The following is a 27536-nucleotide window of genomic DNA, read 5'->3' on the forward strand; positions in this document are numbered from 1 at the left end:
AGGCAGTGAACTCCTTTATTCTGAAGCACTTTCCAGCAGTTGCCGTGTATTTTAAAGAAATAACAACCATTTTCTCACTCCTCCTTTCCTACAGAAAAGGTCTTTGTTTTGCAAGCCATTAGTATCTAACATTAGGAGTACATGTTAGCACGTGCTACCTTTCTTAAAAAAATAGTTCCAGCTTTAATACACACAGTAATCATAGTGTCCTGGCATGCCAGTGCCCCTACAGCTAAGGCCTTGCTTCCTGTCAAGCTAGCAGCTCAGTTGGTATGCAGAAGGTGGCTGGCTTGCTTTTAAGAACTCCTTATAAGTTCTTAAATATTCTCTTGGTGTCCCAGTCTGGCGTTTGGTTATATTTGCAGTTAAATTTTGTAGCGAGTTTAATTCCTCATACATGATTTATTACCTAAAGATGGGGAAGAAACGAATAGTTCTCCACTGTAGCTTCATCAGAACTTGCAAATAAAAAAACTCAGGGGTTGATGGTATATCTGTGTAGTAACATGACCGCAGAAGTTCTTGGAAATAGCAGAGTCCAAAGAATTAACTAGTTTATCAAAATATGTTAGTTTCCACTGAAGCCAGTAAATCCAGTGGAGTATATTTAACTAGATCTCACTATTACTAGTGTAATTTTATTTAGAAAAGTTTTTAGAATTGTGAGATGAAAGCTTTGCTTTTAAATACCAAACTAGAATAGGAACTTAGATAATTAAAGCTTAGTTGGAAAAGTACGTATTTACTTAGGCACGCTTGGGAAAATTTAAGTAATAAAATCTCTGTAGTTTGAGAGATTTGATGATCACGTTAGGACATCACAGTTTTTCTGTCTGTTTGATTTTATTTTTAAAGAAAGGATAATTTAAGAAAATAAATTACATCAGTTTGTAAAAGCTTCAAAAGATTGTATCATGTTTATCATTCTTAGTTGGGTAAGCCTGAAGAAGTATGTTCATTAAAATTCCCTGGGCTTTGTTATTTGCAATCATAGGCATAAGGTTAACAGTACAGACCGATGTTATTTTGTTGATGGTGTGTATGTTTCAGTTTTTGGTATTTTCTTTTGAAGTTCTAATGCAAGAGGCCAGCTTTTCACATTACGTATTAAGATATTAAGGACTTTCTTAATTTTTTAATGATTCCTCTTAGTGCCCCCAGTTACCTCCAAATTGAGGGCCTATTCTGAATGTAGTGGTTTTTATGGTTGGTAGTTTAAATTCTTGCTCTCGATCTAGTTTACCACTTCAACTATTAGAATATAATGTGGAAGAGAAGTTGGTAACTGTCCTCTTTTTTTTTTTTTTTTTTGCCTTAGCTATTGTTCTTAACTATTTGGTCCCACTAACCAGGACTTGCTTAGTGGGATAGTCTTGGGAGATTTACCACTTTCCACATTGTCTTCTACGTTTTTTTAAAGGTATGTGACTCACCTGACCTGCAAGATTTGGAGGAAAGGAGCTGTTTCTAATTCATCTTTGTATATCTGTGGTGCTTAATAAGTATTTCTCAAATAGATGGATTAGTTGTTTGTAATCTTGTGTGTATCTCTGGAAAGGAAGGGCTCATTCAAATTTAAGCCTATGTGAAAATGAACCCTTGGGCTTGAGAGCTCTAATTTGAGTACCGGAGGTACCTTAGAGTGAGTACTTTAGAGGACCTTATGCAATATCTGGAGGCATAAAGGAGGTGTTTTTTGTTTGTTTGTTTGTTTGTTTTAGTATGAGGCACTACCCAGAGTAATAATTAAATCTCAAGACTTTGTGCTCTTACTTGGTGATCTTGAAAAGATTGCCTTAGGATTTGATTGGATTTCGTAGGACCTAGAGACCTAAATGCATTCCTGAGTCTGTCATCACTCTAAATGCTAAGCGTTGGGTAAATTCACAGCAGTTTCTGTTAAGATGTCATATGCTAGGTATAAAGGTTAGAGTCAGATAAAAAAAAGTATTGAATTTCTCTTCTGAAGGTAATGTGTGATATTTACTATAGGGGAAAAAAAGGAGATAAGACATGGTTCCTGCTTTCAAGACGTTTGGAGTCTCTTTTGTGTTGATCTAGTAACCAAAGGTATGGTAGTATCACCTGAAATTAAAAAAGAAAAAGCCTCTGAGAAGGTTTCAGTTGAAGTTGAACTTTTTATATAGCGTATCTTGTTTGTAAGATGTTGTTTGCTTGCTATTTTTTCTTTGATAGTGTATTTTGAATTAAATTTATACATTTTTATTAATTGAATAAAATGTAATTATGTTGACATTATATGTACATATATACAGAGAGAGTATGCACACGTATGAACATGCACAGTTAGACTACCCTGTCTTGTGCAGCTTGTGTACTGAGCATCCCCTGCCCCCAGCAGGTGCAGATATATGCTACCTGGGAAAAGTGAACAACAGAGACAGGGGAAAAAACTGAGAATGTGGTGAAAGATGAACTAAAACAAGGGCATTAAGTGAAAATGTAAATACTAATCAGTGTGACTGCAAGCATGCTCACTTCACTCAGCTCCCAAAATGGTGGCAGACACACTTATTACAAATGCGATATCTTTTTCATACACCCTTTTCTCAACCCCGTAGGATATCGGAAGGATTCCCAGAATATTGTGACGATTTCTCTCTGGAGATAACTGATCAGCCCAAAGGAAATAAGGCCCCAAGTGAAATGATCAGGGTGAATCATAATCACCTTACTCTGTTGCTAAGTAGTTGCCAGGTGCTGTTTGTCTATACAGTCCTTATAGTTTGCATTTTAGAATCCTAAACGTAAATGGACAGCCAAGATTACCAGACACTGAGAGAAATCTCTACCATGAAAGATTTGGAAACAACTAGGAAAAAGAACTCAAAGGATATAGAGACAGTGGGGGAACAGAGCAAAGCATCTCCTACATATATACATATACACCCGAACAGACACAAGACCTTATCCTTGGAAAGAGAAGATACTGTATTTATGGAACAAGAATACTCAGAAATTAAGAAGGAATTTTTGAGGTTTTTTTTTTTTTAATGAACACTCCCAGACAGTGGGGGAGAAAAGACAAGTTGGTGGATAATAGGACACAAGGAAAACTTACAGAATCAATCCAGGATGTCCAACTTCTATTTAATAGATGTTCTAGGAAGTGAATACTACAGAAAGAACATACAGGAATAATTTAAGCAAAATTTCTGGAACTAAGAAGTACGAGTTTCTGGATTGAAAGCCTCGCTGAATACCCAGCACATGAATGAAAAAGGGCTCACACAAAGGCACATACATTATCGTGTATGTGCACATACATACATATATACATACATCATCATCTTTAGAATATTGAGGATGAAAGGAGGATCCTAGAAGCTGAAGTTGGGAGCAGGTAGAAGAGTGTGGAATGGGTCCTGTACTAAGTATCAAGAATCTGAATGGTCTCAGAATCTCTAGGAGCAACATCAGAAACTAGAAGATGACATAGCACTGCCTTTGAAACTCGGAGGGAATGTTAATTTTCTTCAGCGGAAATTGTGTGTAACATGTTAGGGTAAATAACAATTTTGCAAAGTTCCCAGAGATTTTTTTGTTTGATTTTGTTTCATTTTGCCTCTTCTTCTCTCTTCCTCAAGAAGCTGCTGGAGGATGTGTTCCAGCAAAGTAAGAAAGAAGATGACAAGGATTCCCAGGAAGTTTGTGGACAGAAATATAGGATGACTGGAAAACAGTCAGTCTCCAGAAATAAAGAAAGAATACCTGATTTCTTCAACCGTGTTGAAAGGAGTGTTATGGTAGTGCAAGAGACTTTATAGATTATTTGTGATAGGTCCATAGAAACCCAGTGGAACAAACAAAAAGTGAGATGAGTAATAACACCTTGATAAATGAAGATGGCATGGCCATTAAAGTTGTAGTTTTTAGATACTAGAGCAGGAGCATCGTTCATTTTATGACCCCATCTCCACCCATGGGAAGCTGATGAGTTTTGTGTATTGAATTCGAAGAGCAGAGAATGGGGGAAAAGGAGATTCCCCCATCGAAAACCTAGATAATGAGAGAGGCGGAACCAAAAGCAGACTCAGACCTTCACTGAGAATAATGGGGGTATAGTAGTCAGGTGAGAGAGACTGGACTACCAAATCACCGTTGCTATCCAGTTATTCCAGATGAAAGATACTACTTTACATTTCTTAGGGCATCATTTTTAAGTGCTGGCTTTCAGATTAAATACCAGTTGAGAGTGGTGGGAAGACCCAGAAGGAATCCTTAAACTATAATAAATATGTACTTTGTGTATCCATTATAAATATGTCTAATATCCCTGATAGCTTTACCCTAAGCTTTCTTGTTTAATGGTTAATTTTAGTGTCACAAATAAAGTTTGTGTTAATATTATTGGCTCTCTGTCTGGGAAATTTGATGGCTGTGCATCCTCTAGAGTTGTTGCTACCCAGTAGCCACTAGCCACATTTGGCCATTTAAATTAAAATTAACTTCAGTGCAACAAAATTAAAAACTCAGTTTTTCATTCATGCTAGCTATATTTCAGGTGCTCATTAGCAACACGTGACTAGTGACTACGGAGCAGTGCAGAGACAGAACATTTTTATTATCCCAGAGAGTCCAGAGTCTAGCTTGTGCTTTACTGGCAGACAGCCTTGAGCTAGAAGAGTGAGTTGTCATCACGTGCCTGGCATGTCATCTTGCTCTGTTCTGTAGGGTTACATAGAACAGTCTGGATTTAGAAAGGCTGAGTGAGTCTGGTGATTCAGTAGCACCTTTTACACCTGTTGATGGGATGCAGGGTAGAGGGTGGTTAAGAGTATGTATGGGCCGTAGAGGCAGAGCAGCTCTTCCAGCTGGGGGCTTGCTGTCTGTGTGACTTTGGGCAAGTCACTTACCTTTTCTGAACCTGCTTTCGCATCTGTAAAGCAGGGATGAAATAATGACTTCCTTGGGTTGTTAGGAGAATTATATTAGGTAAAGTAAGTGGAATAGAAATATCAAATACTTAGCATAGTGCCAGGCACATAGTAGTAAGTATTTGCTCAGTAGCAGTTTGTGAAATACTTATATTAATAATAATGGTCCTGGTTATTCTTGTTGATGTCAGTTCCTCTTTTCCTGATGTGCGCTTCTTTTTTTCCGTTTTTAAATTCTTTGTCTTTCTTTGCTGTATTTCTATTTCCCTTTATTTCTTTCTCTTAATGTATTTTGCTTCTGACTTAAGGGTCCTGCATAACCCTGTTAATGATATCCACGAATAAAGAATTTTCTGTCCTCTAATTGCTGTGGTGCAGTGAGCAGTGGGGAATAATTGTTATCAAAATGAAACTAAACCCTATAAGGATTCACAGAGTCACAATACTTTTGACCAATATTCATGAAGAAGCCCTTAGTTATGGGTCCGAGGGGCAGTGTGGAAATAATTGGCCAGTAGATATGGGGCCCATGAACCTCACCTCATTAGTGTCCACCTGGGACTGACTGATCAGCACACTATAACATCATGAGAAAGATGGCGGGAAGATCCCTGGTAATTATACATTTTTACTTACATAGCAACAAAGGAGAGAGCGTGAAGCTAGAAGGCAGCAGGAACGTGAACAGCGAAGGAGAGAACAAGAAGAAAAGAGGCGTCTAGAGGAGTTGGAGAGAAGGCGCAAAGAAGAAGAGGAGAGGAGACGGGCAGAAGAAGAAAAGAGGAGAGTTGAAAGAGAACAGGTTAGTTCACAGATAACATAGCAGGCATACACTTGTGAAGTTTGTTACTTTGCAGAGCTGGGGGATTTTTAGAAAGTATACACACGTGATGCATACACATGTACACACACATATACTTAGAACTTCAGATGTATGAACGTGGTGAAACAGTTGGAATGACACCAATAAATTCAGTCTCTTGTCTTAAAAAGGGTTTATAAATCATTACACTTTAGGAACCTGTTGAAACCAGTTAAGTGGTCTCTAAATAGTATAATACCTGAAAGATGTCTGCATGTATCTTCTCAGGCTTGGCTTAAATGCTGTAGACCCCAAATATATGGGTGATAATTAACTTTAAAAAAAAAAAAAAGAAATTAAAAACCAACAGTAAGAAATTTCTTAGGAGAAATATTTGAATATCCAGTGGCTAAGTGAATATTGTAATATATATCAGCATGTAATTCTGTATATACATGGCACATTAAAAAAACTAACATTGATTAATTCAACCAAAAAAGATCAGGTTTTAATAATATTTGCAGCATTTTATTAATGTCAGGTATGATTTTATTTAGAATTCTTTTTATGTTTCCTGAACCACCTGTACAAACACAATTTGCCCTTAGCCCCTTTGCCTTTCTTGTCTTTGAATTGATCTCTTTGTTATGAGCTTGGAATAAAGAAAAAAATGATACGTGAGGACGAATTTAAATAGCACTTGGTATCTGTATTTTAAACTTATAAACCATGGTGTTAACTTTCAAATGTGACTGTTCAGCTGCCGTCCTTTATGCTTATCATGTGTCTTGGGCTTTCTAAGCCTTGGGTCTGCGTGCTCGTCGGTGTTTTCCCAGGAATTTCAGTGACGCTTTTTATGTTACCTAACTGACATTGTCAGCCATTTAACTGTGTAGCGCGTGTGCTTTAACATTCCACTTATGTTTATACCTGGGGTCTGCAAAGAGGAAAACATTCAAGCTTTTAAGAATTAAATCACCTAGAAATAATGATTACAGTTCGATCGTGAGAGGAGGGTGTGATGGTAGCAATTCATCTTTAATGCTCTAGTGGCAGTCATTAAATTTTGTGAATAGCAAGTATTTGGCACCACTTTTTAAAAAAAAAATTCTAAAATCGGTTTTATTCTGTTTTCCCCTATTCTATTGTGAAATAGTAATTCCCATGTTAACAGTGCCGTAGGACGCATTTCATTTCAGCATAAGTGTGTATGTTTGTGTAGATGCGTGTTGTATATTGTTTGTTCATTGACTATGTGTTAGGACCTTTGTGGTTTGGAGAGGACATGATTTTTCCAGCTGTCCCTGTGTTGAGGGCAGAAAACAAATGAGTGTACTGACTTGATCTTTCAAGTTAAGATTTAATTCTGTTTTGTTCAAAAAAGAAAATGAGTTGAAAGTCAGGTTCCTTTGCTCAGTCACAGTTGGGTTAAGGCCACAAGCCTTGCTAGGGTAGGTATTGCTGTAGCATGTACCATGGAGGGTCAGGCATAGACACAAGAGACGTAGATCCCAGGTCAGAACCAGATATGTTTGTCAGTAGCCTTCTGAGTAAGTCTGCCCCACCCCCCCTGCCCACACCCCCCCAGTTGGCTTTTTTGGCTCAGTTTTCTTTGTAAAGTAAGGATTTCTAAGGATTTTTATATGCTGTAATTTCAATATTCTCCCAGAGATATTGGTTAACTAAAACTTCTGTTCAGCCCATATTGATGGCTATTTTTGTTTCAAGGTGTGCACCATGACACAAGGGGATGGTCAGCAGTAGACACTCTAAAAAGGGAATCTGAATTTCAGGATAAAATGTCTCCTCGTAGTCCTTCTTAGTCTGTTCCTCTTCTAGAGCTTTTTTCCCTGTCCAAAAAAAGGAAGCCTCTTTGGCTTGTAAAATGTTTTATGCTTTTCAAGGTTATTTCATATTAATCTCATGTCTGAACCTTACAAAAATTCCTGAGGGTTGGGAGAGGAGATTTTGGATGCTCATTTCTCAAATGAGGAGACTGAGAAAAGGGGAGCTTTAGAGCATGCTAGGGATCATAGAGCCAGTCCTCAGTGGAACAGGGACTGAGGCTTCCTGGTATCCCTGTCCTCTATAATACGCATGCAGCTTTGAAGTAGGGTTTTACCCCTCTCCATAACATATTTGGGATGTGTTTACTTGTTTTCATTGTTACAATGACTAATCATTCTCTTCTCATTGAAAAGAAAAACCACCCCATCCTCACCTCCTGCTGTCTTTCTCTCCCCTTGTCCTTGTCTGTCTCTGTCTGTCACACACACACAAGCTCATCATGGAGCCTGGGTCTGTTCATTTGAGGAGAGTTGCCCAAGTCTGGAATGTAGTCATTCCAGGTGCCTTTGGAATTGTTAGTGAAAGCATGAATCATGTTTGTTGTATTTTATTATTAAGCAGGTTTTGGTTTTAGGTTTCAAAAATTGGTGATCCGTGCTTGTTACAAATAATGACTAATAAGCAGATGTTTACTAATCAGAACCCTCTGATACTTTTTAATTAAAATCTTGATTTCTCTGGGGTTTACCAACCTTAAGAGGAATGGCATACTCTTTTAAAATTCTGCATTTGTATACAACAGCTGTGTTCTAACAGAAGTACTCTTAGATCCCTTCATGTATATTATGGGAATGCATATCATCATTTGTTAGACTCCTTAGGTCTTACTGGCCAATTTGAAGTTCTTGGAGAAATCTTTAGCAATAGATTTTCTTCAGGTATTTACCACTAAGTGAATTGTCACTAAAGGTGATTGGAGCAAATGGTTCTTGGTGCTCCATTCAGGTGGTTCTGATGCTTTTCTTTGGGATAAATTGATTGCTGGGTGATTTCTGTGTGACAGGAGTATATCAGGCGACAGCTAGAAGAGGAGCAGCGGCACTTGGAAGTCCTTCAGCAGCAGCTGCTCCAGGAGCAGGCCATGTTACTGGTAAAGCCCCGCCTCTGTTTCATTCTGTAGCATCAGGGCTCCTTCATCCGTCCCCAAAGTCGAGCAAGCTGTGGTGGTCACCAGACCATTTTGGTTTTGCTGTGGGCAGCCAGGCTGAAATAGTGATGCCCATTTTATGGTCCTATTGCTAGCACATTGCAACATGGTCTTTATTTATTTATATCTCTTTAATAAGTTAATTGTTCTTGTTTGGTAGATCAACAAGGTTTTGAACAGAACTTGGCACTCAGTGAACACACTAGAATGCTGAGGGCAGTAGGTTGAAAGCACATGTCACAGGATTTTTACCTAGTATCTATACCACTAAAACTCACATTTAATTGAATTATCTCTTACTCTGTCCAACGATAATTATGGTTAGCAACAGCTGTGAGATTTTTCCACAGGTAATGTGCTATTTAAAATCCCAGCCATTTTGCTTTCTTACAAAACACAGAGGGAAAATGTATGGTCACTTTTTTTAAAAGCCGAACAAATCCAGAGAAGAGGCGAGCTCTCCACTGTCCCATAGATTTAGTGTTATCCTCTCCCTCTCCAAGGAGTGCCGATGGCGGGAGATGGAGGAGCACCGGCAGGCAGAGAGGCTCCAGAGGCAGTTGCAACAAGAACAAGCATATCTCCTGTCTCTACAGCATGACCATAGGAGGCCGCACCCGCAGCACTCGCAGCAGCCGCCACCACCGCAGCAGGAAAGGAGCAAGCCAAGCTTCCATGCTCCCGAGCCCAAAGCCCACTACGAGCCTGCTGACCGAGCGCGAGAGGTATCCTCTTTCCTTTGTCACTTAGACATTGCCCTGGAGAGTCGTATAACGACTCTTCAGAACTGTGTCATATGAGTTTTAGAACGGGCCATAGAGGTTAGCTAATTATCTGGTTTCTTCATTTTCTAACTAGGAAATTGAATTTCAGAGGAGTGGAGGGCCTTGCCCAAGGTTTCATATCCAGTCAGTACTTTTTCCGTAAAGGACCAGAGTGCCTCAGTTAACATATCCCAGAAGAACTTGAAGCTGAACTAAACAAAAAGATTACATGACACAGTCACTCTTAAAAATGTGGATGAGGGAAAGAGTGGTCTGATGAGCTATTCTGCCAAGCTAGTATAAAGCTAAAGTGTGCCTGTGGCTCAACTTTCTGACTTTGCAGATGTCAAGATGCACTGCTAGATTGGTGCGTTAGGGTTACCCAGAGCCTCAGAGTAGGCTGCGGCAGGGACTGCTCGGGGGTGCAAGATGGGCGACAGGTGTGCCTCCAGAGGTGTTGAATCCCAGCCCACAGGTGGCAGCAGCCTTCTATTGTGTCTGCCCTCACAGGCAGTAGATTCTAGAAACAAGTGTTCTGTTTGTTCTGGAGTGCTTTTATTATATTTGGTGGAGTGAAATGCATTCCGGATTTCTGATGATAGTTTTTTAGTCTGTTGGTTTAGTTGCTTGTGACAGATTAATTTTTTTCTACTTTATCATCATATACAGTCTTAGAATTCTGAGCAAGGAGGAGAGCTTAGAGACTGCCTTGCTAATTTTTATCTTCATAAATATTTTCTTTTTCCTGAATCTAATCCTAGCACTGCTTTATGTACCTTCTTTTTTCCAGCTACCCCTCTCTTTTCTGGTAGCAGAAGAAAACAGAAAACTTATCTTTAGATTTCTTCCACTTTTAGACTTTCTTTGATATCTCTGCTTTTCCCCTACTAACACTGAGTTATGTCTTCTAATTCTCTGATGCAGGTGGAAGATAGATTTAGGAAAACTAACCACAGCTCCCCTGAAGCCCAGTCTAAGCAGACAGGCAGAGTATTGGAGCCACCAGTGCCTTCCCGATCAGAGTCTTTTTCCAATGGCAACTCCGAGTCTGTGCATCCCGCCCTGCAGAGACCAGCGGAGCCACAGGTAGCGACAGCCAGCTTTGCTGTGGTTGAGGAGACTCATGCAATGGCTCGCTGAGCCGCAGGCCTGCTGTAATATCACAGTTTAGTTTGTCACCACACTGAAAAAGAGGAGAGATTAGCAGGAGTGAGTTTAGACTAAAAGAAGGCATAGACTCAGTTGATAGGGAAATATCTTTTTCTTTCTTTTTGAGATTTCTGTGTACTCATTAAGAGTATCTAGAGTGAGTGATTTCTTCTAACTTTTTGCCTTCCCTAACTCAGGTGTTAAGTGCCTCCTTTTTCTGATACAAAGATCTTTTAGTTTAGTTTTTAGAGAACTGGGATTATAAATACATAGAGGGAGAGCTAGAAATTTTCTTTGAAGTATTTTAAAAGTAAGTGCTTTACTGTGTGAGCCCTGGTTCTTGGCCAGTCCTATGAATGGGCCTTAGATGATGCCCCTGAAATTGCATGCAAAATGTCTTTATTTGCTCAAATGTGTATTTTTTGTGGGGGTGGGGGGAATGACCTTTTATCAGATTCTCACAGGGTTCAAGATCCAAACAAGTTTAGATCTAGTGGGTTAGGTGTGGATTTCTCTGAAATAGGCCAGGGAAAAGGCTGTGACCTCTCCTTGGGTCTGCTGCAGCATTCTAGCCTTGGCTAGGTGAGGGGAACTGTTGGGCTGATGCTGTGTGGCTGGAGCAGAACCCACAGTGCTGTCCATAGAGGAGAACAGGCAACGAAGATCATGGCTAATGATCTTAGAGATCCTTAAAATGCCGATTCCTAATCTCTTGCTGAAAATTACTAACTTTTAGATATTTTCCCACTTGCCACTCTGTAATCCAGAATATTAGGAACAAGTTCTTAAACTCGAGTTTACTTTTCACTGGTGTTTGCATGTGTGGGGGACAAAAGTTTATGTTCTTGTGGCAGGAAACTGTGGGATCTGCAGCATGGAGGAGTTAAAAAAAAAAAAAAAGGGGCTGGGGAACAGTGGCACATGCCTGAAATCCCAGCACTTTGGGAGGCCGAGGCAGGCAGATCACCTGAGGTCAGGAGTTCGAGACCAGCCTGGCCAACATGGCGAAACCCCATCTCTGCTAAAAATACAAAAATCAGCCGGGCGTGGTGGCAGGCACCTGTAATCCCAGCTACTCAGGAGGCTGAGGCGGGAGAATAGCTTGAACCCAGGAGTGGAGGTTGCAGCTTGCAGTGAGCTGAGATAGTGCTACTGCATGCCAGCCTGAGTGACAGAGTGAGACTCCATCTTAAAAAAAAAAAAAAAAAAAAAAAAGGAACTGCTAGGACTGAGGCCAGGGCTCTGTGAGGGTGAGTGGGTATTTCCATGGGACCAGCAGTTTCTTGAGTCCCAGGAGAGCTAGCAGATGGGTAGCTCCAGAGAGGAGAGGATAGAAAGGAAAGAGGAAAGCAGGAGAGGGTAAATGGACACAATTAAAAAAGGATGAGAAGAGAGACTACTAGAATAGGTCTGAGGACTCGTGTTCTTTAGCAACTTTGCACTGCTTGAAGATTAAAAGTTTTCACACTGCAAGTTAAACTTCGCATAAATGGACAATCTTTATTTGGCCACTAATAATTTAGAAAATAGGAGTTTCTGAATTATCTAATTTTTGCATTTGTTATGAATTTGTGTAGTAATTAGAAAGAGTCTCCCATTTCCTCCTCCTGTTCATTCTTTGGGGGAAACTTTTCTCGTGTAGGACTCTATTTTAAAACTCATTTTTGATTATAATTTCAGGTAATACTTTGAATTACATGCTTTACCTCTGAAAATCTTAAACATTTTAGAAGTCTAGGATTATACCAATATCTGGTATTATACAAATATCACCTGTATATTGTAGAAATCATACAACAGAACTAATTTCACATCTTGTATTTGGAAAGGTTGAACAAATTGATTCAGTATTTTCAGTTTCTGTCAAGTACATTGATGTAATAGATATGTAGCTATCATTTTTTCAGTTGCCATATTGAACAATCATTTTGGAACAGTAAAACATAATTTAATGAAAATATTTTATGGATTTTTTCAGAGATCATTTTCCCAATTTAGAAGCAACCAGATAAACTCAGTTGACAAGTAATTGTCAAATTTTTGTAATTTCCCAAGTGGAAGGAATACCCCAACAATAGTCAATTCAGGGAATCCATGGTACTGAATATTTTTAAAGAAATCACAATTCTTTATTTTCATCACTAATATGAAAGTATATGGAGATACCTGGGTTATGGGTGTTTGTAGACTTGGGAAAAATAAGAAAAATTGTTGGTATATTTGAAAAATTTGCTGTTCTTGAGATATTATAGTCTCAAAACGCGGGGTTTGTCTTTGCTCGTTGAACGTGCCATTTTGTTACTTGGTCTGGTGTAAGATCTGACACTGCAGGTAATGTGAGGATGGCTAGGTAGGTTTGCACATTTGGCAGTGCACTTTATCTTACAATTTTTCTGCCTCTCTGCCTTTCCAGTCTCTGCTTTGACATGGATGTGCATGCAACACATCGTACCCCCTTTGGGCTCTGAGAGCCTCTTTGTGGGGAAAAAAAAGATAAAAATCTTCACATTAACTGCTATCTGTAATGTTTGTCTGGATATTAAAAAGAGTTTTCCTTGTAAATGTACATTTGTTCTTTTCTACATACTGTGTTCCCAGACCACTTCTTCACTTTGAAGTGTAACTGTTTCACTGCGTGGCTGACCTAACACTGTACCACCCCGGTGTGTATTCCGCCTCTGCCAGTTCCTGCTTTGGATTTGGTATTGACCAGAAAAGCCAGTTTTATGCAGAACGCATTGAATGTTTTGTGTTTTGTTTTCTTGTAAGGTACAGTGGTCCCACCTGGCATCTCTCAAGAACAATGTTTCCCCTGTCTCGCGATCCCATTCCTTCAGTGACCCTTCTCCTCCCAAATTTGCACACCACCATCTTCGTTCTCAGGACCCATGTCCACCTTCCCGCAGTGAGGTGCTCAGTCAGAGCTCTGACTCTAAGTCAGAGGCGCCTGACCCTACCCAAAAGGCTTGGTCTAGATCAGACAGTGACGAGGTGCCTCCAAGGGTAAGGAGCAGAAAGACAGATGTGTGCTGCTTTTTTCCTTTTTGTTATTTTTTTAAAAAAGATTATTTATTTTAATTATGGGTACGCAACTTTACCAAATTTAAAGGGGCATTGAAATTTCAAAGGGACTTTTTAATGGTGAGGATAAAGTTCCATAGTTAGGCAATTTTATTTAGCCAGTGGCCAGTTAGCGTTTTATTTTTGTTAACCCTAAATAAGGTAGCAAAATGATGTAAGAGTACGTCTACAAAGAATAGGCTTCTTTAAACAAATTCATAATCTATTTTAGCAGTTTTTCTATATGTTTATACAGAAGCTATGCAGTTTTGCAATATTAATGTCAAAATTTTTAGAAAAAGTCCTATAAGAAAAATTTTATTTTCTTTTTAAATGTAGGGGATTTTGTTTTGTTTTTGTGTTTACATAATAGTGAAATTAAACAAAGGAGCCCATGTCAATTTATTTTTCCTCGTTTGGAATTTGCTTCCTCTGAATATTTTCTTGCTTCCTGCCAGTCTTTGCTTCCTGCTGATCCATTTATAGACCATTGTTTGGTTTCTTTGAGCTTATTTTCCTGATTCTCACATTATCTCAGCAAATGCTTTGTATGTCCCTGCTACCAAGCTTCAGTCCAAACATCATTTAAATGTTACAGGAGCATAGAAAGCCTGTTTGTACTGGCTTCTTGGATGCTTGTGACTAAATTTTCTCTCTGATTGTATCAGTGTAGGACCAGGGAAGGAGTTGGGGTGGGGAGTGGAGGTGATAGGAAGGACTGCTTTTAAATATTAGAACTGCTTTAAAAATATATTTTGGTAGGGAAGTATTTTTTTTCCTTCTCATGTTTTCAATAATTTAATTGCTATATTTTCTACTTAAAGGTTCCTGTGAGAACAACATCTCGCTCCCCTGTTCTGTCCCGTCGAGATTCCCCACTGCAGGGCAGTGGGCAGCAGAATAGCCAGGCAGGACAGAGAAACTCCACCAGGTAAAAGACAAGTGAGCACTGAGAACAGGCCTCCTGTGCAGTCTACCACAGCCTTACATTGTCTGTTTCATAAAAATGCTCTTAAACACAGACGTTCTGGGGCAAAGAGATTATCAGTTATAAAAGGAAAAGCTGCCATAAAATCCATCAACGTGGATGGCATCAAGTTGATGTGTAGTAAAAAGTGGGTTTGAATCCAGATGTGTATTATAGCAACTCTGAAATTTAAACTACTTTTCTCTGTAAGAGTAAATGGAGCAGCAAGGAAGGGGGAGAAGTTCTAAGAGAATTGTGATCGGGGGGAGCTTTTCATCTAAGGGACGTTGTAAGGCCTGTGGCATAAAACAGAAATCACAAACAGGTTACTAAAGAAGTCACTGGTTGACTTCACAGTCTGCAGTAAACAAGTGAATTCACCAAATAGTATCCTTTTTAGGTTCTAGAGCTGCTCTGTCCAGTACGATTAGCTACAGAAGCTTCCTTATATTTAAATTAAAGTTTAAATTTAGTTAAAATGAAATACAGTGGAAACTTCATTCCTTAGTGCACTGGGTATATTCATGAGCTCTATAGCCACATATAGCTAGTGGCTATGATATTATCCAGCTCAAATATAGAACATTTTCTTCATAACAGAATGCTTCATTGACCAGCACTATCATAGGGAAGAAAAGATGATTATGTTGAATGTTTTATATCTTGATCATCACTGAACCTCTAAAGTTAGCCTTCTGCACATGGAACCTTGGTCTGACTTGAGGTGTCAGATGGATGATAGCCCAAAAGCTGCACAGAATCCTCAGCACTGCTAATGGCAGGGGGACTGTGGTGTTCTTCCCTGACCAAGTCTGTGTCATTAATTCTTACCTAGCACATGTGTGCTTTGGGTCCATCCATGGCAGGAAATCCATCCCATCTCATGCTTTCTGTACCGTTTCCAACAGCCCATACAAAGGACTATTCTTTGTAAGTGTCAGTTTTTGAGAACAGTAACAGGCAGGTGAGAGCAGCAGACTAGAAACAGAATATAGTTTTGTGTATAATTATACAAATATGGAGTGTTTTCCTAATATTAAGAACTGACTCGTAGCTGTGACAGAAATGGTGCTACTTCTACACTGAACAGTAGCATTGTATCTCACACCTGATGATTTTAGATCTACTAATGGTAGGATATCATTTAGCATACAAACTAAAAATAGATAAAAATCCATGAACAATGTCATTATATCTTTTGGTGAATTTAATGTTGAATGCTGTTTATAGACTGTTTTTTGTCTCCCTACACTTTAAAGACATTGGATGGGCACACCATGCACATGTTGATAATTTGGTGCTGCATCTAGAGATGACACATTAGCTATTCTCTCTTCTTCTTTTCTAACAGCAGTATTGAGCCCAGGCTTCTGTGGGAGAGAGTGGAGAAGCTGGTGCCCAGACCTGGCAGTGGCAGCTCCTCAGGGTCCAGCAACTCAGGATCCCAGCCCGGGTCTCACCCTGGGTCTCAGAGTGGCTCCGGGGAACGCTTCAGAGTGAGATGTAAGCTGCCTTTCCTTTCCTTTTTCCCTGCTAATGTTTTGAGCTGTGATCCATATATTGGAAGTTTGTCTTAATCTGTAGTTTGCGTGTAGCCGCACGTCACAAAACAATGTTTTAGCATAGGTTGCTAGTGACAATAATAGTCATCCTGATTTTAATCATAAAGGAGCTAAATTTTGAGAGCTTTATATATACCTAGCACTGTGAGCGCTTTACAATTTAGTGGGATTAACTAACTTTCCCAAGGTAATTGGCTAATGTGTGAGCTAGGGTTTGAACCCATTTCTTTCGGTCTGGGCTCCAGAGCCTATACTGTCATCAATATTGGTTATTTTAATGTACTCATAATAGATGAGTGAATATTCCCTCTACTGTATTATTGACATACCATGACAAGGTATATATCGTGAACACGTGTCAAAGTGAGTGTGATGATGGAGGGTTTAAGTGAAGAGACAGGAAGGCTGCTGGAGCCCTCCTTGGGCCCCCTCTGCTCTGTAATTCAGACCTGCAGGTGGAGAGCCTACCATGAGTGGGCAGACAGGAGTGGGCGGGGTGGGCAGGGCAGCTTCATAATACACATCCATATGTTGATATGTGTCTGTCCATCTTGTCCCTTTTGAACCCAACAGCATCATCCAAGTCTGAAGGCTCTCCATCTCAGCGCCTGGAAAATGCAGTGAAAAAACCTGAAGATAAAAAGGAAGTTTTCAGACCCCTCAAGCCTGCTGTAAGGATTGTACAGGATCAGTTTTACTTATTTCAGACTTGAATGAGATCTTTCTATTAAAAATATGTGGTTGAGAGGCCTGCAGTCTTTTCTGCGAGGGCCCCTCACAGATTTGAGGAATTATAAGGAATGACCTAAACCCCAGACATACTTGTTCCCTTCCATTGGTATCATCTGCTTTCCCTGTCTGTATAAAGTCTCAAGTGAGTAAAACCTTTTTTCTGTTGTTCCAGCCATACACTTGGTGTACAGTCAGCCTTACAAAATAATGCAGAACAAAGTATAGTTCTTATTTAATGAAATTTCCTTCTAAGGAAACTGATGCTTTAAAAAAAATACAAAAGAAAGAAAAGCCTTTTTATCTCTTTCTTGGCATTAACCTTTACTTATTCTTCGTGAGTTTGGCATTTACAATACTGGCTTTTAGACTAAGTTTTTAAAAATCACCTTCTTAAACTCACTGGTTGCCTACCTTCTGCTTTTTGGTACCTGGGGTGATAGTTGTGACTGCTTCTCACCCTTCTCTTTTAATCCGTCTGATGTTACCTGACCATGTAATTGTGCACACTTTGTGGAATTTTAAGCCTGTCAGAGTTTTCATTTCCTGCTTGAACTGATTTCTGTACTTCTCCCTCTCCCCTTCTTTCTCCCGCGCTTCCTTGTACTGTGCATTCCTCGTCAACGATGGCTTCTCGGACTCCACGAAACGGCGCTGTACTGAAGGGCGAAGTGGTAAGCGCCATCTCTGAAAAGTTCCACTTCAGAGCAGCACTCCGACCGCCTGTCAGCTCAGCTTGTATTCGAGCTGCGGTCTTGCTCCTTCCTTAACTTGACTTCTTGTTCTTTTCTAGAATTTAAAAACCTTAAACTTTACTCCAGTTTTCTTAACATAACATTTGCTGTATTTATTGTTATTAAATGTAGCTTTTTTGAGTAACTGTTTAAAAAGCTTCAGCTATAACCACGAAATACTAATAGCAAGACTCAGAGCCCATCACTGTTATTTCAGTGGCTCAAGCTCAAAGAAAAGAAACATTCTCAACTATGAAGAAAATAGAAAACCAAGTTGGAACTGCTGGAAATTAAAGACAAAAAGAGCTACATAGACTGCCTTTTAAAAAAGTGATTACTTTTACATAAAATTCCCCAAAAAAGATGAATTTGGAGTTTTATATGAAAATGTGGAGTATAAATAGTAATCACTCTTGAAAATTATATTTGGTGGATTGATTGAGTCTTAGAGTATCTCAGTGTGGAAGAGTAAAGGGAAACTAAGCCTTTTGAACAGATTCCACTACTGATTTCTTTCAGATGTTCCCTTTCATACGTGGTGTCACAGGGTGATGTGGGTAAGGCTTGAAGGAGGGCGATAGGGACGCCCACAGCCTCCTGCCCACAGCACTCAGGGTCGCAGTATCTCTTCATGTGTCACGGACTTGTCCATGAATGTGGCAGGTTGTGAACAGTCGGTGAAGTGAGATGTCAGTGGCATCCTAGTGCTCACTTCACTCCTCTTTCATTTTAATGTAGGTTTGAAGTTTTTTTTTTTTTTTTTTTTTTTTTTGTTTTTCAGTATGAGGTAAAATTCTAGATCAACGAATGTATATACACAGATCCTTGAGCTTTGGTGTAAAGACACATGCCTATATGACAAAGTCTTCTTTAAAGGGGGCAGTCCAGAAAGCACGCCTCTAGTTAAATAAGCCTGATTTAAAGAGTTTTGGGAGGGAAGTTAATGTTTCTACAACTTTTATTAATAAAATATTAAACCTAAAATGTTGATTTTAGTAAAATATTAATATTTATTACTAAAATTTCATAAATATCCTATAACTAGTAAATAAAAACATTAAATATTAAACCTTAGCGCTTTGAAGTTTTTAATAATAAAAGTTGAAGTAAAATAAAAATGTATCTCTCAAAACCTTTTATATGAGTCTAAAGAAGACTTTGTCATGTAGGGAGATGTCCTTACAACAAAGTCCAAGAGTCTGTGTATATACATTTGTTGATCTAGAATTTTACCTCATATTAAAAAACAACAGTAATACTATCAGCTTAACATAAGCAGATCTTTTTTTTATTGTCATGGGATTTGAACTGTATATGACATCTTTGACTTTTTTTTGGTGTCTTCTATTTTTTTTTTTTTTATCTCTCTCTTGACTTTCTTTGGTCTTTTCTATCAAAAGCCATAGGAGCTCACTTTCTCATGAAACTGGGTAACTATAAAAGTCTTACAAAACTGACATTGTGGCAATATATGGTTAAAGAACTTCTCATCTTCTCCTGTCCCTGCTCCTGCTTGCCTTACTCTCTCTTTTCTGTCCTTTGCTTTAGGATCTGACTGCACTGGCCAAAGAGCTTCGAGCAGTGGAAGATGTACGGCCACCTCACAAAGTAACGGACTACTCCTCATCCAGTGAGGAGTCGGGGACGACGGATGAGGAGGACGACGATGTGGAGCAGGAAGGGGCTGACGAGTCCACCTCAGGACCAGAGGACACCAGAGCAGCGTCAGTCCCTGGTCTCTTTTAGATAAGCGGATGAGAGTATTCTCTCAGAGCCTGCTTTCCACTGGGACCTAGTTGTTCCTAGACTATTCCGTGACCCCATGAGCACTTACTATGTAGTTCTCGTGGATTCAGCAGCAGGTCGCCTTGTGTTTCCCCTTCTCTTCGTTGGTGTGTGCATGTGTCAGTGCTTCCCCCAGCACCCCAGCGTGTACTTTATTTTTTCCTTTTGATTTGAGAATATATGATCCAGGGGAAATTTCAGTTTGGTATAACTACTTTAATTAGCCATAATTATTCATTCTAAGTTTTTGCTCAGAAACAAATGGCACTGGAAAGAAATTCTTTGTTAAAGGGAGAAAGCTAAGCAGTTGCTTTTTTGGAGGAGGCTTTATATCGGTAGCCTCATCTCATGTTTTCATTTTGAGAAGGCGAAAAGCCTAAACAGGATCTCCTTGACTCCAGAGATTAAGGCCTTTCACGTCTGGATTTTTTCTCCATAGGTCATCTCTGAATTTGAGCAATGGTGAAACGGAATCTGTGAAAACCATGATTGTCCATGATGATGTAGAAAGTGAGCCGGCCATGACCCCATCCAAGGAGGGCACTCTAATCGTCCGCCAGGTACCCGTGTCTTCTCTGTTGTCAGAGGCTGAGCTTCTCCTGTGGTCATTAACCCACTTGCTCATTCACTCACTCATGCTGTTTCTCCATCATCATCTGTTTTCATGTTAACAGTCCCAGAGGGTCAAGTGTCGAGTGTCGGGGGCTAGGGAGGCAGGTGTGTACTGCATGCCCAGAAGGTAGCGAGTAGTCTCCACCCCACATCGCTGCTCCTCTGCATGTCTGCGGCAGCCCTCATTCAAGCACCGCGCTGAGTCTCACAGTCTGTGTCTGAGTGGGAGAGAAGCCACAGGGAGTCCTTAAACAGGCTCGCAGAGTGAGGAAGCAGGTCTGGAGTCTGGCAGAGCAGCCACCATGGCTCTGCAGAGCACGCTGGGCTCTGAGTGTCTGCAGTGCCACAGTGGGAGCGGGTGAGGCAGGCAGGATGAGCCTCATCACAGGCCCAGAGACTCGGAGAGCAGAAGGGTTCAGGAGGTTTCTCTTCTATGTTCCAAAATGTTAGTTTTCTCACTTGTTGAGTAATTAAATGTGTGCCACCCAGATATGCTCAGTTTGGGTCACTAAGCTTTATAACTGTCTGTTCATTTCTTAGCTTAGACTTAATTAAAGTGATACGCTTCTCATTTAAATAGAACAGGGCACCTATTTAGTATTTTGGACTTTGCCCTAAGTATGTTTCATGCTATGGCAATGCATTCGGATGGAAAGTAGGAAGAACGTGGAAAAGACCAGGATTCAGAGAATCCACAGGTACTTTCTGGAGCTTTGCAAAGAAAGATTTAAAAAGAAAAAAAAAGGATACTGGTTTTGGTAACAGAAGCTAGCGCAACAGATAAACCAGATTAAACACTCACTGCTCGAGTCGTGCAGCCACCAGATTAGGTACTTTGAATTCTGTTGGCACAAGTTAGGCATTTGGTGAGGAAGTGTGAGCAGTTCAGGCTAATTTCTTTGGTTTTTCCTTGGTAATTTAGCAGAGTTTATAAGTCACACAGCACTTTAAAGCAGTTATCAATAGGGCCATAGGCAATTTCAGCAGCGCTTGAGCGAGACAAGTGTGCCTGTTTTTTCTACAGAGTACAGTTGACCAAAAGCGTGCCAGCCATCATGAGAGCAATGGCTTTGCCGGTCGCATTCACCTCTTGCCAGATCTCTTACAGCAAAGCCATTCCTCCTCCACTTCCTCCACCTCCTCCTCCCCATCCTCCAGCCAGCCGACACCCACCATGTCCCCACAGACACCCCAGGACAAGCTCACTGCTAATGAGGTATGTCTCGCACCACAGCTGGCTGCTTTCCTGGGGTTAGACCAGCACTGCCTAGGAGTTAGTTTGCAAAGGAGACCTTTCCAACACCCTCACCCCTTCCCTTCCCACCCTGCTTTCTCTGTCACCTACCCTTCTCCCCAACCCCAAGTAACATGTTTCAGATCTGCATATAAACCCCTTAACCCTAGATCAGCTCCCCCAAACTTGCCAGCTCACTGTTTACTGTTCTGTAGATAAGTATAGTTGCATGGCTTTATCTAGTTTATTTTTTAAAAATCTAAATAAAATGATTGCTCTGTCCTCAGACCGGTATTATATATTTGGCATGAAATTCTTATAGTCATTTGTGGAATCTGCCTTTTTCATTCTTTTTATCCAATAAATAAAATATAGGAAGATTCGGTTCAGCAGGCTTGGCCTTATCTGGACAAACTTATTATCCTGTACAGGAATCTCTTTCAAACAGAACTGATTTTTTTTTTTTCTTGTTTGGGGGGTGGGTTGTTGGTTGATTACTCTTACTTGTTTTCACCAACCCTGTTAAGGAGTTTGTTCTTTGAAATTTACAATCACTCAGAGGTTTAGAAGCCAAATTATTTTTGGGAAACCTAGAAAAAATTAGGATGTTAAGCAAGAAGGACAAAGGTTTGAGCTTGTTTTTAATTTAAAATTTTGTGTGGGAAATCTGTGTGCTCCTTTGAAGGCTTGGTTGTGGTGCTCGGTCTGGGTGTTAGCTCAGTCTGGGTGATTCTTTGCTCTTTGAACAGGGTTATACTCCAGGTGTAGTGACGTAGCCCACTTGAGCACCCGTATTGAATTAAACAAGTGATTTGATTCCACAGAAGATTTGGTTTAAGTGTCTTTATCTACCAGTTGAGGGAGGTTAGAAAGAATCAGAAAAATCCTCTCCTCCGGAGGAGCAGGGGCAAGTCAACTGCTTCCTAGACAGGCTTGGCATCGGCTAGACTGGCTCCTGACTCATGGGACAGGGAGGGAAGCTGCCAGGGGACAGATGTTCAGGTGGGAAGCTTAGGGGAGGGCATGGGCTCTAGGACATGGTGACCCTCAGGTGTCCATGGAGGGGGTCCAATGGTACAGGACAAAAGCACTTGATCAGACATGTTCCTTTTTTCTCCTGAGGTATATATCCCACCTACACTCACATTCTTCCTTATATTTATATTTTAAACTTTGCTCCATTTCGCTCTAATGTGCAGTATTTTACTATAACCCTTAACTCACTAAACTGGCAAATTTATTTTTCTGTTTGTTTTGTTTTTAATTGTCATTACATTTCCACTTAACAATTTGTTTCACTTTCTTTGTGTTTTTTTGTCTTAAGTTACATTATTAACCAAAACACTAGTGCTCCTAAAAGATCAAAAAGATATGCCTTCTTTTGTCATTTGCACCTTTCACTAATGAGTCCTCATTTGGTATGGGTTTAATGGTGATGCACCTAAAACAACAGTAGCCAAAGCTTCTGTAGCTTTCTGGCAAGAGGCTCAATTTAAAATAACTACAATTATTAACAATTGCCAATATTACAGCATAGATTATTTGGACTCTTGGGTAGGAGAATAAATTCAGAAGTTGGTGAATTGAGATCAAGACATTTCAGAGCTCCTTTAGGAGTTTCATTATAAGTATTTACTTAATTTTTTTCTAAAGCTAGGCACATAAAGTCTAGATTTCATTGGTAGCTTGCAGCACCGCTTTGTAAGTGAGCAATGTCTGTGGTAGAGATATGGCTCCTGCAGTGGTTCCAGGTAAAGCTGCCCTGAGGGGTGCTATGCCACGTGGAAGCTCTCCGCAGAGCATTTTTTGGGGGAATGATGCAAGGCAAATAGAGCAAAGTATTGGGAAATAGTGCAATATAGAAGTGAATTGAAATGTGTATTTTTAATGTTCATTTTTAAAATGCCAGTTGTATTAATAACATTGAAATTTACATTGCAGACTCAGTCCGCTAGTAGCACACTCCAGAAACACAAATCTTCCTCCTCCTTTACACCTTTTATAGACCCCAGATTACTACAGATTTCTCCATCTAGCGGAACAACAGTGACTTCTGTGGGTAAGTACAGTAGCAACAATAAAGCAGCTGACAAGTGGGACTTTATCTTTGAGTTGCTCTTTTGGGTGGCTTAGGTGTAGCTGGTTGTTCACAGGCACAGACCTCGGGTACAGAAACTTCCCATCCCAGTTGTATTGCCTTATTTGCAATGAGATGCAGAGTCCATTTCCTTTTTCCATATACATTGCTTACAGATTTCTTCTCTTTGACAAAATGTTGGTTATACCACATGAATATTTACTTGAGGTATACTGGGGAAGGGAGGCAGGCATAGTGTGTGTGTGTACAGAAAATAATTTCAAATATATTGTGTTTCAGTGGGATTTTCCTGTGATGGGATGAGACCAGAAGCCATAAGGCAAGATCCTACCCGGAAAGGCTCAGTGGTCAATGTGAATCCTACCAACACTAGGCCACAGAGTGACACCCCGGAGATTCGTAAATACAAGAAGAGGTTTAACTCTGAGATTCTGTGTGCTGCCTTATGGGGTAGGTGTCTAGCCACTACTCCAACACTTTCATTTTTGTTCTGAGCGGTGGCTGGTCTTCTAGAGAAGTACTGCATTGAATAGTTTGTGGATAGACAGGATGGAAGACTTCTGTGATGCCCATCTCCTGTTATATGCAGAGTGGTATATTAGCAGACTGGTGTGGCACATGTATATGATTGCACTCATTTTAACTGTCAAATATTGGCATGATTAATCTCCATTTTATTTTTATTAAACAAATTTTTGTAGTAGTTTTGTTACATGGATATATTGTATAGTGGTGAAGTCTGGGTTTTTAGTGTAACCATCAGCCCATTATACTCAATAGTGTACATTGTACCCCTGAACCCTGAGGTTGACTGTTCTCACTATAAAATTCAATCATATCTAGCAGTGGAAATGTTGGAGAAGTATATTTATAAAAACTTACTGCAACATGCAACCCAGTGTTTTTCATTTTTCATGCTCGTAATTTCCAAGTACTTTACAGTGACTATTCTTTTGACTATTAGCATTCAGTACTTTATAAAATTATACAACTATACAATTATACAACTTGGAAATATATCATGGAGAAGTAGAAGATAGAGTGTAAGTGCCACAATACCTGCAGCTTTTGTGTTTTGAAAAGAGTCTTCAGCTTTATCTTGTTATTCCCTCATTCTTTCTCACTGTAAAATCTTGAGGTTGATGTTTATATGTTAGTTTTTAGAAACACACATAATAGGATTTCTTCACAAGGCCCATATTTTGTGTAGTTATTACCAGATTCTTGACATAGGAGTTTAAAAAAATCTACTTGATACTGAAGATTGACCAGGAAAATATCAAAATATTGTGTAAAATAGAACCTTTGAAATGGTATCTGTCTGGCAGCAGTTCTATCAATAAATATCTGTCTTTTCTACCAATAATTTCTAAGCTGTTTTAGATCAACTTGCCTAGATATATGCAGGGAAAACATAAGCATAATATTCAAATAAGTTCCACCTTGACAAGGATATAGTCAGGGCAGAATGGCCAACCTCAAGAATAAAATTATATGAAAATGAATCACATATTACATATTTAAATATTTTTCTTATACTGATAATCTTTTTAGTTGTACAGCATTTTTTTTTTTTTTAATCTCTAAGCGTTAAGTCACTATGCCCACAAGCATTGCTTGGGTAGATACTGTCCTCCAAATGTTGGGATAATCCCAACTCAATCAGCTCTGTAAGGACCAGGCACGAACAGAGAGAGGGCTGTAGGAGGGTTGTTCTCTCAATGCCGTCACAATTATTTATTTCAAATTATCTGGAAATAGGGTGTGGGTGGGTGTGGGCATACATGTATGTGCCATGATATTCTTCCGCCTCACTCCCTCTACACAAATACTTTATTCCTTGTCTTGGTGAGTTTATGACTGAGGAAATCAGTACACACAGATATGTGCCCAATTCCCTAGGAATGTGAATGTAGGGTCATCTGTGCTACATGTTACAAAGGTGATTCTGACAGTGAAGGTTCTAGGTCAAGGAACAAGAGCATTTGGGGAAATACATGAATGATCAAGAGGGAGAAGTGCTTTGGCCAAGGGGCAGGCAGTCTTAGATGCCAGTCCAAGGCTTTTGGAACAATTTCTACATGGAATGTGTAGTTTTTGAAGATAGTCATGACTTGAGTATTTTAGCAAGATTAGGATTGATTGGATGTACATCATGAGAAAGTGGAGAGAAGCTCCTTTAACAACCTTAATTAAGGTCTCTATCCGTCACTTAAAAGGTTGCCAAAGGCTGAACAATTGTGAGAGCAGAGGAAAGGGAAAGGAGGGACAAAGAAGAGGTTTTCTCTGGCTCTAGTGGCCAGTTTTAGCTAGTTTTGCAGAGCAGCTTGGGAGCTGTTGATAGAAACGGCCAAGTCACGAGGCTAGTTTCAGTAGAGATCTGCAGTGGGTGGAAAGCAGGAGGCAAAGTAGCAGCGTGGAATTAGGAATTACTGGTTCTGAGGCACACTCATGCACAGGTGGGTGGGTGTCACCAGATGGACAGCAGTGGCAATGTCTCTACTGAGGAAGCAGAGGGCAGGTGTGGAAATAAGGAGGCAGCAGAAGAGTGTGGAGACTGTGACAGTACAAGGTTAGAGAAGTAGGGGGAGTCAAATATCAAATCACAATATTTTGATAGTCCTAAGAAATGGAAGGACAAGAGAACTGACTACAGTTGTTTCTTGATGATGGTGGAAAGTGATCTTTAAGAAAAGCTTAAATGTGAGTGATGGAAGTTGAATCATAAGCTGTTAAGGATTTGAGGGCTGCATTTATATGGCCCATTCCAGAGATTTGCCAATGAAAGATGAGGAAGCACAAAGAGATCATGGTATCAGATGAAGGTTTGTTCAAATGTGTGATGTGGCTAATTAGACATAGAGTCTGTAAAGATAGGAAATAATCAGCATATAACGTTCTTGAGGAACTGAGGAAGAACTAGAAACTAATGGATTATTAAGGAATAAATTGATGGGATGAGGGTTTCTTGTTCTTTCCCTTATCCTTTCTTATGTTTAAATATGTCAGCATCATTGCTACATGGTGATGTATTGCAGGATTGGTTACTTTAACTGTTTAACGTTTGACTATTTTAAGGATTTCTTCTTCTGGGTGAATTAAGGAAGCTGCACTTTTTTCCAAATAGATGATGTTATGCTTTCTATACAACCTGGGGATTTGCCAAGCACAGCATAAAATTGAGGCCTTTCTGTGTCCCTGAAACAGGAGTGAATTTGCTAGTGGGTACAGAGAGTGGCCTGATGCTGCTGGACAGAAGTGGCCAAGGGAAGGTCTATCCTCTGATCAACCGAAGACGATTTCAACAAATGGACGTACTTGAGGGCTTGAATGTCTTGGTGACAATATCTGGTGAGTGTTTGTTTTGTAAACCAGAATATGTGACACCATCTTAACAATATTGTAGCTTTACACACTAAACTTCAGTTAGCTCATTCGCTGATGTACTGGCTAAATAAGGTACAACCACATTGAGACTTGACAATAATGTGAGCTGAAGACGTATTCAGAGGTGACACATACGCCCATTTGATCTCTGGCTCCTCCGAAAGCAGTCTTGAGAAGCGTATGAATGTGTTCTTTCTCACTGGCATCTCTCACTGCCCTCTCTGCCCAGTTGCTTGTTAGATTTCATTTGCCTTGTCCAATGTGTAGGTCTGTGTCCACTCCTTTCCACCAGACATTTTTTTTTTTTTTTTTTTTGAGACGGAGTCTTGCTGTGTCGCCAGGCTGGAGTGCGGTGGCGCGATCTTGGCTCAGTGCAAGCTCCGCCTCCCAGGTTGAAGCAATTCTCCTGCCTCAGCCTCCCAAGTAGCTAGGACTACAGGCAAGTGCCACCACGCCCAGCTAATTTTTGTACTTGCAAAAGGAAGTATTCTTTGCCATTATTGTAAAAGTATTGTATTATGGTTTTTATTATGTGAATTAACACAATTATGTCTCTTTTTTACTTATTTATTTATTTATTTATTTTTTGAGACGGAGTCTCACTCTGTCACCCAGGCTGGAGTGCAGTGGCACAATCTCCGCTCATTGCAAGCTCCGTCTCCCAGGTTCACACCATTCTCCTGCCTCAGCCTCCCGAGTAGCTGGGACTACAGGCACTTCCCACCATGCCCGGCTGATTTTTTGTATTTTTAGTAGAGAC

General features: G+C 40.0%; 1 protein-coding gene across 50 annotated transcripts in view; it reads left to right on the forward strand.

The window, feature by feature from the left end:
- The window catches only part of MAP4K4 (mitogen-activated protein kinase kinase kinase kinase 4), a 193605-nt gene that overhangs the window by 152214 nt on the left and 13855 nt on the right, over positions 1-27536 (forward strand). For 3 of the 50 annotated variants that reach the window (XM_055378414.2, XM_055378416.2, XM_055378417.2), the window contains 11 exons: positions 5539-5700; positions 8552-8638; positions 9199-9420; positions 14493-14599; positions 15987-16138; positions 16771-16868; positions 19209-19384; positions 19885-20005; positions 23233-23350; positions 23669-23839; positions 26597-26740. In XM_055378414.2, the coding sequence (XP_055234389.1) occupies positions 5539-5700; positions 8552-8638; positions 9199-9420; positions 14493-14599; positions 15987-16138; positions 16771-16868; positions 19209-19384; positions 19885-20005; positions 23233-23350; positions 23669-23839; positions 26597-26740 (1558 nt within the window). Of the gene's footprint in view, positions 1-5538; positions 5701-8551; positions 8639-9198; positions 9421-10383; positions 10546-14492; positions 14600-15986; positions 16139-16770; positions 16878-19208; positions 19385-19884; positions 20006-21081; positions 21274-23232; positions 23351-23668; positions 23840-26596; positions 26741-27536 lie in introns of all 50 variants that reach the window. The other 47 variants (XM_063695632.1, XM_063695635.1, XM_031007872.3 and 44 more) reach the window with 29 other exon arrangements.

Source organism: Gorilla gorilla, chromosome 12, assembly GCF_029281585.2.
Source record: "Gorilla gorilla gorilla isolate KB3781 chromosome 12, NHGRI_mGorGor1-v2.1_pri, whole genome shotgun sequence".
NCBI classification, from domain to species: Eukaryota; Metazoa; Chordata; class Mammalia; order Primates; family Hominidae; genus Gorilla; species Gorilla gorilla.